We start from the raw sequence: 13,506 nt of genomic DNA, 5'->3' as shown, positions 1-13,506 counted from the left end.
ATAAAATATAAATTACCTGATACACTTATACACTTTATATATACATATATGGTTGAGCTTAGGACAATGTTAATTCCTCAAGAGCCTTCGAAAGTCAGCATGTTGCTTTTGACTCTCAAAAACTTGAACAATAACTGCTTACTGTTGAGCAAAAGAAGATGTTCTTGAAGGCGTAGTTTAACATTTGATGAAAGATAATATTTGAAGAGTCTGGTTTGTCCGTAAATGAACATCGTGCAAATATATTGCGTGGTAAGGTTTACTATACTACAATGTTTACTCTACTAGATATATATTGCGTGACGAGGTTTGTTCTACTACAATGCTACCGTACTACAATGTTTGCTCTTCGTACGGTCACTGACCCAGAGTCTGCTAAAAACTATTATCAATTTCCTTTGTGTCTTCACACTCCTCCTACTTCCGTACGTCAAACGACGTCGTTGAACTCGAGCATTGGAAAGAGGCCTAACCTTATTTATCTATTGACCTTGTTGCGTGCGAATAACAATGCCATTAGCCTTAAAGGTTTAGTTATAGATAGAGTAAAACTGATCCATGCAAAATTTTTACCTTTTGTTATGCTAGAAACTATATTTTTGCAGTAAAATTGAGAAATAAAAATGCAATTGGGAAGAATAATAAGAAACAGAAAATGTTTTACTGCGTTTTATCGTGTTTATTAAGACTTAGTTTATTTGCAAAACGCATTATGTCCTTTATATCTTCAGCAGTACAGTATTATGGAATAGAAACATGTTTAAGTGTTATCTACTAAAAAGCACTGCACGGATTTCATTAGTAACATTAGACATCAAAAAGGTTTTATTGTAGATTTGTGAGCATTTTATGTAGTAAATAATAAAACAAACTGTAATAAGTTTATTTACTTTTTCGTGAAACATTTTGTAAGGATAATGCTAATTTTATTAATAGTTAAATTTTGAGTTAAAGTTCCTTTCCTATCAATTCTTAACTTCAACTTACCACTTCCGGCCAGGACGTAGGTTTAGAATCACGTTTGAATACATAATGAGGAAGAGCGGTATTTAACCGCGAAGTTCTTCAGTCTTAGTGATAGATATACCAAGTATTCTGTCTGCACGCATCAGCCTTTTTAGGTTACTTTCTCTCGTAAGCTATTATTACACTCGGCCGTACTTTAGGCCCTTGATAGCTTCGCAGTCTATTAACGTTAGGGGGCCAACTCTATTAAAATTTTGGTAGCTTCGTCTAAACCTCTTTAGTTTAGATTACTTTAGTATTATTCTTACTCTCTTAAGTTCAAAGCCCGAGTGTCGGCTTTATTGTACACTCCAAGACGAAGTTTTGTTAAACCTTAGTTGGAATAATAAAGGGCTAATTACCCTTCTATCTTGTTGTTTTCTGTCACACGAATTCAAGCGATTATTCGCTCATCAGTTCTTTAGATTATTTATTTCCAACAGCAACGTAGAAGTACAAGTGAATAACTCTACAATTTAAAAATTTATAGCAAATAAACTGAGCAACTGATACTAAACTTTCTTCTACTAAAATAGAAGTAAACTCATAATTAAAAAATTGGTTTCATAAATTCTGTAAGCTTTCACTTTGGATCCACAGTATGAATTAGTAGGTCAAACATTTATGCGATAATCCAACAACCTCACACCCGTGCCAGTATATCATAGTCGACTAGAGTCGCAGAGTGATTTCGAAGATCTTAAAAAATCGTATTGACGTGAAAAATGAAAAGTGGAGTATGAAAAATGGAAGCATAAAGACGGTATCTTTGTGAAATCCAGAAGCAAAAGTCATGTGAAATAAAATCCGACATTCGGGTTGGTCATTGTGTTAAATGCATCATTTCTGTTCGTTATGTATTCTATTTACCTAAGTGGCAAGTTTTAACTGAGATACTCTAGCAAGTAATTTCGTTAACCACTTCACCGCTTTCCTCGAGACATACTCATCGATTTGAAAAGTGTTTTCAGGCGTCAGAAATAACACATACTATACTCGAGAAAGCCTCGTTGCTTCATGTTTTTCAACCCTGTCCAGAATGCAGCGAAAATGAAAAGAGGAGATTGATGGCTTAACTAGTTACGCTGTCTTCGCAGCGGTACTATTTCAGGATTATAGAAAGAGAAGTTTACTTAGAAACGACGAAAAATACGAATACAATTTAGGCCTCCTTTCATCTGGCATTGCAATAGAACTACTGCTCATTTGAAAGTGCCTTTTAAAGAATCCTCTTTGTTAATTTTCAGGTAAGAGATTGATGAGTGTTTGAGACTGAGGTTTTTAATTTTCAGATAAAAGACTGAGGTCTTGGGTAGACTCCTGGGTGTGGAGACAATAGTCAACATCTGAGAATGGAAAAAACAGGCAGTTTTCTAAATAGGTCTTAACAGCTGGTAAAAACAGAAAGAAACATTTCTAAGGCTAGTTTCAAACACAAAAAGTTAATCTTTGAAGAGAGAAAAAAAAAAAAAGAAGCAAATATGAGTTTTCAAAGACGTCGAAGTGATTAATGATCTATGTTGTAGAAAGTAGGACAATTGTCTTGCTAAAAGAGATTAATCTTTATTATTTACTTTAAACAAAGCCATCAGCCAGCATTTCAGAATTACTAAATAATACTCCCAATAACGCATAAATATTTGCTTTATTAACAAAGGTAAACACAATAAGCATTTGGAAATATTAGAAAAAAAGATGTAATGTGTTTACCTAACTTTTCGCTCAATAAACTTTGGTGTGAGTTCAGCAATTAATTTAGTAAGAAATTCAAAAATATTCACAGAATTACAAATAGTTTTGTACATATGCTTTGCACATTCATGGCATGTCAAACTTGATTTGATTTCTTTTAATATTTTTGTGTAAACATAATCTGCAAATTTTCAGACTGCAGCTAATATCGAGAACGATTTGCAAAACAGTATTTAGTAAAAACAACTCCACATGTAAGAGGAAACTCGCTATCTAGTTGCATTAGTCAAGGGTAAATTGTATTTATTTCTGTTTATCTGAGTGTAAGCAGGGAAATGGTACTTTTGTACCTCGCTTAAGAAATTGGGATAATTAATTACTTGGGAAAACATCGTTGTCAGTAGGAAAGACTGTAGCCCCAATTAGTACCGAATACTTCTATTATATCTCCTTGATACATTTCCTCAAGAGAGTTTAGTTAATGAATGTACTTAGTCCAAGCAAAGATTGTCTGTTGTAATTAGTTAGATGTTTACGGTATAGAAAAAATTGCATATACAGATAATGTTAAAGTATATATTATTCCTGGCTTTGCGACTTGTGCATTCAGCGCCATCACACACAAATGATACCTCAAATTTATTTATATTTCATTGAAAAAGAATGCAGTGTAACATAATATGCATTTTTAATTTTATAGCCCTTTTGCTGTGAAGATAGTACTAAGTATTTCTAAGATTTAATTAAAATGTTAATGTTGTAAGATAATTAAGAAATAATAGAGCGCTCAGTTCGAATGAGCTATTAACGTTCCAGTAACTTAAATCCTTTTTTGTCGGGGTAGGGGCATAATGCATAACTCATTTCAAGAGTATGCGAATGTAGTGCAAAAGGAAAAAGAACGTGAGGAGGTTAGAACACACAGCAGGCAGTATCAACTTTGTTTTCAGGAATACCTATTAACCTGGCAGTCTAATTGACATCGATTGGCTCCGTATGAAGTTACGCATTGAGAAATACTGTGTCTGTGCGCAAAGGAGTTGCAGATTTTTGTAGTAAACGAAATTTTATCTTATCCAAGTTAGCCTTTAGTGTTAAGGAGGTTAAATATTTATTTACGTTAGGGAGCTTTCATTCTTGCTAAACTAAATTTATACATATTCCATTTAGTGTTTTTCTCCATTTAGCAAAAATTCCAGCTTTGCATTTACAGCTGTCAGCAAAATTTAATTTCTGCTAGTTAAATGGAAATGAAAAGATGATTATTATAATCTTCTATCAGATGATTTTAAATTTTTTTTAAATCTTCCAATCAGTCGAGTTTTTAGATAAACTGCACGAGGAAAAACAACAATAAATATGAGGAAAATTAGTTTCGTATTAAAAACATAATGGGTAACTGAAAAATATCAGATTTCATTTTTGCAATCAGCATATTAAAGTACACAAGAATCAGCATAAATTATAGATTCAACAAAATCACTATTGACCGGTTTAAGTTTATATACTTGATCGTTATGAATAAATGTTATAGTTTCGTATTCATCTGTGCATTATTTGGTAAATGAATTAATTTAGGTGGTAAAGTTAACTCACCAGAAGCAGCTAAAGGCTACACACTAATTCAAGTAGCACTAAAACTCTGATCCTTGGATTCGAAATATTACATAGATAATATGTAATTCAAAAATTTAAAGCTTTTAAAGTTTTATGCATATAAATTATTTGACGACACAGTCATGAATAAAATAGTAAAGCCACTTTGTAGAAAGTAAAATATTGATGGACCTACAAAAAGCTGTGCATCGTGATCAAACTGGTCGTGGTCACGAGAAAATTCAGGAGGAAACCATGTGAATTATTTGACGACACAGTCATGAATGGAATAGTAAAGCCACTTTGTAGAAAGTAAAATATTGATGGACCTACAAAAAGCTGTGCATCGTGATCAAACTGGTCGTGGTCACGAGAAAATTCAGGAGGAAACCATGTGAATTATTTGACGACACAGTCATGAATGGAATAGTAAAGCCACTTTGTAGAAAGGACGTCAGCCTCGTCAGCCAATCCAGTTCACTTTAAATATTTCCAGAACATTCTAAAACTGTACGTGTAGAAAAAGTGGGAAAAACAACTTGACTACGGGGCTGTAGATTTAATTCCACGTACTTTCAAATAAGAGACCGTCGCCATTAAAAATGAAAAGAACATACAGTTAGAATTTTAAGTGTATTCTTGACTATGGAATTTTATTATTACATATACATACATACATACATACATACATATATATGTGTGTGTGTGTGCGGTCATTCGTTCCTACAACTCATCCACCTTTTTCTAAATCTGGCAACAGCTACATCAGCGAGATACTTCTCCAAGCTGCGTGAGGAAAAGGAGAGGATCCTGTCAGATGAGGTTACGACGTGGGGACAGATGCAACTCAACGATGTGGCTTAATGATGTGACACCGTGTATGATAAACCGAACTTTTTATCTTACTCTTACTTCATTTCCTTTCATTATAAACTTATCACCCGCATGTTTATTCTTTCATTATTAAATACTTCGAAAATGCCACTGCCTTCTTCAATTTTAATCCTAACAGCATCTCCTCCTTATATGTATATATATATATATATATATATATATATATATTCAATGATTTTTAAAGCAAAAAATGCACAATTTACTTACATATAAGAATATATATTTTTAGCCCAGGTTTTTATGCTTATATGTAGGTAAATTGTGCATTTTTAGCTTTAAAAGTCATTGAATTACGTGGATTTCATGTTCTGGTTAAAGCTTTTGTCTTTAGTTAATCTGCATGTAATAGTTGTAAAACTGTCAACAAATTAAAAGTTTAAGTGTTGAGTTAAGCCTAACGAACCGCCATTTGTATACATTTGAAGCTGTGTAGAACAGTAAATTAAGCCGTTTCTGAAGCTTCAGTGTCTGTAAACTTTCAGTTTTGTGCCTTCTTGCTGCTCGCCGAATCGCTTGTTTTCGCATAGAAAACGAGTGATTAGTTTTAATTGTAAAATATTGTTCTTTTTTAACTGTGTTGATTGATGGTTTATGTTTTTCTGCATTTTACAATTTTTTAATGAAGATGTTTTGAGATTTTGTGTACTTTTGCTTTGCCGCGAAGACAGAACTGAATTAATTGAATGAGAAATATATCTCCAATGAAATTCGAGTAAATAAGCTTAAATGAAATGCAGCAAAAATGTATTTAATTTAATTGGCTATAGAAGGAAGTCATGTGGTGTCCACATCAGATGTTTTAATGATAGTTTTTTCCTTGACCGTCGTTATGTCATTTTAAAACAATAACTAAGTAAGTAATTATAGTAACTGAATAAAAACTTTGAAAACGGAGCAGAGAAAATTGTTTTCCCTCTTATTTTCAATGCAAATTATATTTTGCTACGTTTTTAAATTTTCGCCATTTTATTTGCTGCTTTTTGAACAATCCCTTCCCTAAAAAATGTGGGGGTTTTACTTTAAAACGCACCTTTAACTTTTTATGTGCATGGGTGCAACACTTATAAAGCCAGAGCTTTAAATTCAATTCTTTAAAATGTTTATTCTTCAAATTGCTGTTTTGTTTAGTCACACCTTCATTACGGAGATAAACACAAACAATTTGCTTTCTTTCCTTATCTGCTTAAGTGTTTATTAACAAAGTTGCAGGTTTAAAAGTAATTATAAATAGAATATGCAAATTAAAACATACATTAAACTGGTAACTAAAATTATGAATATATTCTGAATCTCGATCATCTGTATTAATTATATATACTCGTGTTACCTGTGTAATGGTCAAATGCGCGAATGATTGTGATTAAATTCTTTATAACGCAATTTTTGTTCAATCATTGCATACGATAGTCTGCTAAAATATTATTGCACTCTAAGGTTCGTGGATTTGAAGTAAATGATGACAACACTCGATGAAGAAACAAAACACAATTTATTCGCCAGTATTACAGAGTTCCAAAGAAACGTCTACGGTAGTCAAAAAATTACGATAAACACGCTGAAACAATCAGCAACACAGCGCTCAAGCTATCAGGCTATAATGGTGACGACACTTTCACATCAAAGTACTAAAGTACAACTCCCGACTCGGTTCGGTCACTCGCAAGCTAATTTCTGAACTCAAACACACTCTAGATACTCCTCACAATACACTAGGTACTCTAATCCGCGTACAGGCAGGGTTTATATAGCTTTTGACCTGCCTTCAATAACATTCTCGGGAAAATTTGTAAGGATTCGTCCTAGAATGTTCTCGCTCCGTCTATGGCACATAGCCAGTTTTGTCAGCAGATGGGCGATTTCGCGCCAAATCTGGCAACCCTGCCTTTCCCTGCCAGTTTTTGGCAACTGTAACTCCGCATTGCGGGGAAGCTATCTTACTGCAGCTGGGCTTTTCGTAGCAATATATTATAGTATATTCTTGTTACAGTTATGACAGTTTTCGTTTTACTACATAAACTGTTTGTTGAATTGTAAAACATAATAAATATTTTAATGCTTCCGTGGTTCTTTCGTCATAAAATTTCTTTCAGTGAGCGATTTAGCCCAAATTAACGATGCTGTTTCTCTTCGTTAAGTTTTTAACGATAAAATAACAAGCAAGGCATTGCAATAAATAAAGATTCTGTTGTAGATAAATATGTGGCATATATTTTGAATAGTATATCTTCATTTGGTTAATATGAAGAGAAAGTTATGTTTTATACCAATTGAAAATGTTTATATCCAAAGTAATTTTCCTTCAATGGGTGTACATGAAATAATTTTATAACCCTTGAAGTTTCGTAAACATATACATTATTAAGACACAATAACACGCCGAACAAATACTAATTTAGAAGTCAAGCAACAAAAATCAGCGTTATATTTTCAAAATTTTCGCAGGACTAGTTTGTATGGTTTTACCGAACCACCATTCTCAGCTGCAAAACCACAAATGAACAAGATAGGAAATAATGATTAGATAAGATAAGAAAGCCTGGACAAGAATAAGCAAGTGGCGCCATCTGTTGATGAAACGAGAAGTAAAACATAATTTCTGTAAAGGCTGAAAGGAAAGATGGAATGGAATTTTCTCCAATTTCCATTGGAGAACTGGATTTTCTAGAGGCATTTCACATTCAAAAAAAATCTTTCTGTTCTAGTTAATGATCCTAATTCCAATCCATCTTTGCCTTCGGCCATTAAAGAACTTATGTTTTAGTTCTGGTTTCATCAACAGATGGCGCCACTTGCTTATTCTTGTCCAGGCTTTCTTATCTTATCTAATCATTATTTCTTATCTTGTTCATGTGCGGTTTTGCAGCTGAGGATGGTGGTTCGGTAAAACCATCGAAACTAGATCTGTGAAAATTTTGAAAATATAGCGCTGATTTTTGTTGTTTGACTTCTGAATATACATTATTATTAGAAGCAATTAAAAAGATAATTTGGAAAATTTCTTACCATATTTGAATTCACGATGTAAACATGTAAATTCTACAACTATATTAAATGTGAATTAGAAAAAATATCTACAAAGATGATGACTCTTTCAAAAGCCAGCAAAATGCGAGTGGCAGGTTCATATTTAATGGTTAAAACGTTGAATAGTTGCAATATTATTAATTACTTTTAAATTTAATTACTTTTGAAACGCTTAAATTTAAAATTTCAAAGGGGTATAGGAATTGTTTCTTTTTTACTTACCAGGAGTCATTACTGGAGGTTTCTCGTCCTCATCGGTTACGCAAATACACATATCTCTGTTTCTGTCTTTACCATTCTTCAGCAAAGCATCAGAACTGTTTAAAAAATAGTTACATCAGGTGTGAAATAATAGAAGAATGATTTAAAAAAGAGTTACATCAAGTGTGAAGTAATAAAAGAATGATTTAGAAAATGTAAGTAAATACTAAGATGAATATTTATTTGAAAAACTGGTTTAAACTTGTTTATATTTTGACTTTTGACTCTCGTTTCCGAATATCAGTTCTGATGGATATTAAACTCACAAATCTGGGTTTTAAAACTAGTTAAAATCCAATTACTTGTAAATTAAAATTTTCCATATTTTCAAATTGTTTTTATAGAATTAGTTTTATAGGAAATTATAGATAGAATCAGTTTTATATAAACTAATTAAAGAGTAAAAATATTATGAGAAAAATGTATGGAATATTTTCCTTTCTGACGAAAAAAGCTTTCTAGATTCTCTCAAAATGCTTAAGCGTTAGAGACTTAAAACTAATCAGACTAAGCTATGGGAATGGTACACGTAACAGATGCACTGGAAGCAAATTTTTGGTCTGAATAGAATACTTATCTTTTCATCTAGTTCAGAGTTTCTTAAAGTGTGGGTCACGATCCCCATGGGGGTAGCGGGACTTGCAGCAGGGGGTCGCTAAAAATTTAAGCAGTTTTGATATTTCTTTAACTTATTACAATAATTTTACAATTACCAATTATTTTTATACAATGTATCTGAAAGTAGATAAAGATAAGACAATAAAGACAAAGAAAAAAAAGCGAAAACGTTTCGACGCATTCTTTTTATAATATGAACGTTCATTTTACTTGTTTGGCACGTGGCACTGTCATTTTGTTTGTTAATTATTTAAAATTGTCACATTGTTCTATGTCTTAGAATTATAAATTAAACTTAATGACCTAAAACTTGAATAGTATATTACAGTACAAGCAAAAAAATTCACAATTTCAATCATGTGTGTGTCGGATTTGCGCAATGCTTATGGAGTCCCACAAAAGTTTCGTAAATTAATATTAATATTGAGGTCCTGGAGTCGCGAAAAAATCTCATTCATAAAAGGAGTCGTGACTGAAAAACGTTTAATAAGTCCTGATCTCGTTTAACGTATTCCTTTTTCTGAATCCATAAGTAACTCTTTGAAATATGTATAAAATGCTTGAATACTTAATTTGCTATAGAAATACAAAGCCATTACTAATGAAATGCTGTGCAGAAGTGACAAAAACATGCTGTCTAATTTGTCCTCTCCACAAAGATTGCTGTATTTATGATTTAAGTTTGCAGTTTTTAAGTAAATTACAGTGCAAGATTTTAGTTTACTATAGCGTTAGCATTTTTCTTTTTTTTAAATCATACCCTGTCACCTATATGGTGCCCAAAGGTTCTTATCAACGGCAGGCGTAAAACGTGTCGCCTTGCAACCATGAATTTCGTGGGATTTGGAAGGCAGTGCCCGTACCTGAGGACAAACCTCCGGAACCGACTACTGGTGGTAGGAGCCGACTGCTAGCGGTTTGATCTGAGGGTGCGGTTGCTGAAGGGAGGTGGTTCGCTACGTATCTCTCAGTTAAGCATCGGCCTCCTCGGTGGCACCCGCTGGAAACTATGCCGGCAAAGGCTAGAAATAGGCTGGCTGGCATAGGCTAACGATGCTGGACAACTAACTCTGTGATCCGGGTGGGGGAATTACCGGAACCGACCATTTATGGGAGGAGACCTGGTGTTCTTCCAGTTCACTGGCTAGACTTGTGTCTAGACAGCTTCGGCCTGCTGAGCAAATAAACAGTCTTCACATTGACTAGAACCATCGTTTATTCGATGGTAGGTTCAGGCGTGCCAGGGATCTTACTGATACTGTCTTCTCCGTATCCTTAGCGGTGGGGACGTTACATGGTGGATGGTAATGGCCCGTCTGAGAGGGATTGGCTCCTCTCGCTCGGTGTGGAGGGACGTATGATCTTGAGATTTAGTTTACCGTCCTTGTAGCTAGTACCGCGAGAGGGGGTGGTGGCCCGTTCGCGGGAATTTTCACTTTGATTTTCTTCAGTCTAACGTGTAAAGTAGTCGGAGTTGAGACCGGCCCTGTGGATCTCTTAGTGATGGTCGCCCGACTGTCTTTTATCTGACGAAATAAATATTCGAGGGAAGTTTTCCCTCTGCAGCGATCGGGAGAGGTGGCGCCCTATCAGGTCCTGAAGTTGTAGTTCTCCAAACCTTGAAAGGGAAGCTAAGTTCTTCTAGTGCAGGCCGTAGGGCAGGGGCCGCACTTTGGTGTACATGTGATATCAGGCAAGTGAGATTAGTCACAAAAACCACAAAAATTATTTAAACTCCAAGAATTCTTACTTTTCCGGCAGTTAATTAATGATTTGCATGGTTAATTTAACTTAGGCAAAAGTAGTTACAAGCTAGAAAATTAATTTAAGAATTTTTTTTATTTTTAATTGCAATTATATTCTTTATGTTTTTAGCTACGATGGCCATTTGCATAACAAGAATTTCTAACCGCATCTCCAATTTAAGCAAATTTCGAGAAATACGAAAAGGATTTAAAGGTTTTTACTGTTAATTTGTAATACAGTGAGTCAATCTAATTTACCATTCAGCACGAAAAAACGTTTCTTTGGTGAAAACTTTCAACATCTGACATTAAAATCAAAATGTGAATTTGTATTATTTCCCATTTAAATTGCTTTTTGGCAAATGAAGAGTGGTTGTAACGCAACATTTTGTTGTTGAATTACATGCTAAACGCAAAACGTAAATTGCTTTTAACTACACAAAATGCGGAGGCGATCTAGGTTTTTATTTTAGCGTTCAGATTCCATTATTTTAAATTACTAATGTGTGAATTCAGTCATAACCAAGGGATATTCAATTCCATATTATTATTTTTTTTTCATTCACTTCGTCAAGTTAAAACATGAGGTTGCTTTTTACCTACATTTTATTAACCTTAATGTTATTTCATGCTCTCAGTTTGTATGACAACTGAAAGTTAAATGCTAAATTATTCTTATAGTTTTTATGCTAGATTCGTTTACTCATTTCTTAGTTTGATATATTGCACTACAGAAATATTTTCCTGAAATCGGTTGTAGTATAAATTTAAATCCTAATCTTAAAGATATGTATTTATATATTGTTTTAGAAGTACCCATAAAGGCTAGCAATTTATACAAAAATACGGTGTCCGCCGATAACATCGCGGAGAAAACAACGCAAGGCGAAAACGTCGTGCTACAAAACATCGTGGGAGAAAACATCGCAGTTCTAAAACATCATGGTACAAAACATCGTCGTCGAAAATAAAGCGGTTCAAAAACTTCGCAGTTTGAAAACATCGTCGTCGAAAATATCGTGGTAAAAAATAAAGTATCTACAAATCATCGCATGACGATAACATCGCAGACATGCTTTTTTCAGGTTTTAATAATTGTAAATAGATATTCCCATAATGATTTGTCATCGCAAGGTATAAAGAAGGATAATTTTTACTTTCACATTTTTTATTAACTAATAAATTTTTTGCTGAAAAAGTAAGAAGGAAACTTAAGCATAGAAAATTAAATGCGTTTTATAGCTTATACTTTTCATGAAAAATTACCAGTAAAAGCAATACAAAACTTATTTATTAATGGCCTTTGTTAGTTAACTATGCCGGTTTAAAATTCTATTAAGTGCTATAAGTTGCATTAATTTTCTATGCTTAAGTTTCCTTTTTATTTCCTCAGCAAAAATTTATTAATTAATAAAAAATATGAAAGTAAAAGTTATCCTTCTTTACATCTTGCGCTCACAAATCATTATGGGAATATCCATTTACAGTTATTAAAGCATGTCTGCGATGTTATCGTCATGCGATGATTTGTAGATACTTTATTTTTTACCACGATATTTTCGACGACGATGTTTTAGAACTGCGATGTTTTCTCTTTGCGATGTTTTCTCCCACGATGTTTTGTAGCACGACGTTTTCGCCTTGCGTTGTTTTCTCCGCGACGTTTTCGTCTGCGATGTTTTTGCCGCGATGTTTTCGGCTGTAACCAAAAATACAAGTCAGTTTCTATCAAACTCAACCAGTCTTACGAAAAATTATTGTCGAGTCCAAACCGTTTCACTTTATCTCACCCATGTTTTCAAGAGCTTCATTTCTCTTCTTTTTTCATTATAATTGACTGAAGTAAGTTTATTGTAATTTAATTACATTATCATGTAAAGCATTACAATCTATTGTTTGATAGGCGTAATGGAAGCAGGTTTCCATCTTGAGTGGCCTACCAGTGGGTGAGACGATGAGATCTATAAACACCACCACTTAATTCGGATTCATATTCCAGCAAATGTATTGATTGCACGTCTGATTTCGTGGATTTTCTCATATGTAGCACAAATACCAGCCGTTTACCTCAGAAAATCTTTCATTGGTAGTTTCCCCAGGATCAAGCCCTTGTAAAGGGTTTGTTGCGTGGAGTATTTATCATTTACTACACGCATTACGTGAATACAAGCTGTTCCTTAAACAGTCCTTCACAAATGCACCTTTCTAGGATAGATTGCTCTTATGTGCTTTTCGATATTCAATCCATTTACTAACCAACCAACCAATCATCAGCTTTGCTGACACCGTAATTATTTCAATTCAACTTCATTGTACAATGAAAATCTGTTTATAAAGCGATGTAACTTGATTCTTAACTTTCATAAGTTAAAATGTTTTTTTTTTTTTTTTTTTTTTTTTTTTTTTAACGACAGTGTAATAAGATTGAATTTCTCTCCAACGCATCATGATGATCTATCAAATGCGTACAAAAATGCTACACGTCAATGTCCGTTTTTTCTCATTTGTTTAATAAGTATGAATATATTAAGTTTTCATTTGAAAACTAGATTAAAATACTTTTGCTAAATTAACGATTTATTTCACTTCCAATTCTATTGATTTTAAACATCTTGAACTGGGAACTTGTAAATGCAGTGAGCGCAAAATAAAAGAACCGAAGGAACAAAAA

General features: G+C 33.5%; 2 protein-coding genes across 2 annotated transcripts in view; one reads left to right on the top strand and one right to left on the bottom strand.

Moving 5' to 3' along the window:
• LOC146995008 (uncharacterized) overlaps nucleotides 1–13,506 on the top strand; it is a 216,132-nt gene that overhangs the window by 92,225 nt on the left and 110,401 nt on the right. The gene's annotated exons all lie outside the window — the stretch shown is intronic.
• The window catches only part of LOC118181785 (uncharacterized), a 99,094-nt gene that overhangs the window by 43,535 nt on the left and 42,053 nt on the right, over nucleotides 1–13,506 (bottom strand). The window contains exon 3 of the mRNA XM_085825134.1: nucleotides 8,434–8,528. Coding sequence (XP_085681260.1) covers nucleotides 8,434–8,528 — 95 coding nt within the window. The remainder of the gene's footprint in view (nucleotides 1–8,433; nucleotides 8,529–13,506) is intronic.

Source organism: Stegodyphus dumicola, chromosome 10, assembly GCF_044657685.1.
Source record: "Stegodyphus dumicola isolate Sdum_Otavi_A_Nest chromosome 10, ASM4465768v1".
NCBI lineage: Eukaryota > Metazoa > Arthropoda > Arachnida > Araneae > Eresidae > Stegodyphus > Stegodyphus dumicola.
This window is presented reverse-complemented; position numbering and strand designations above follow the sequence as displayed.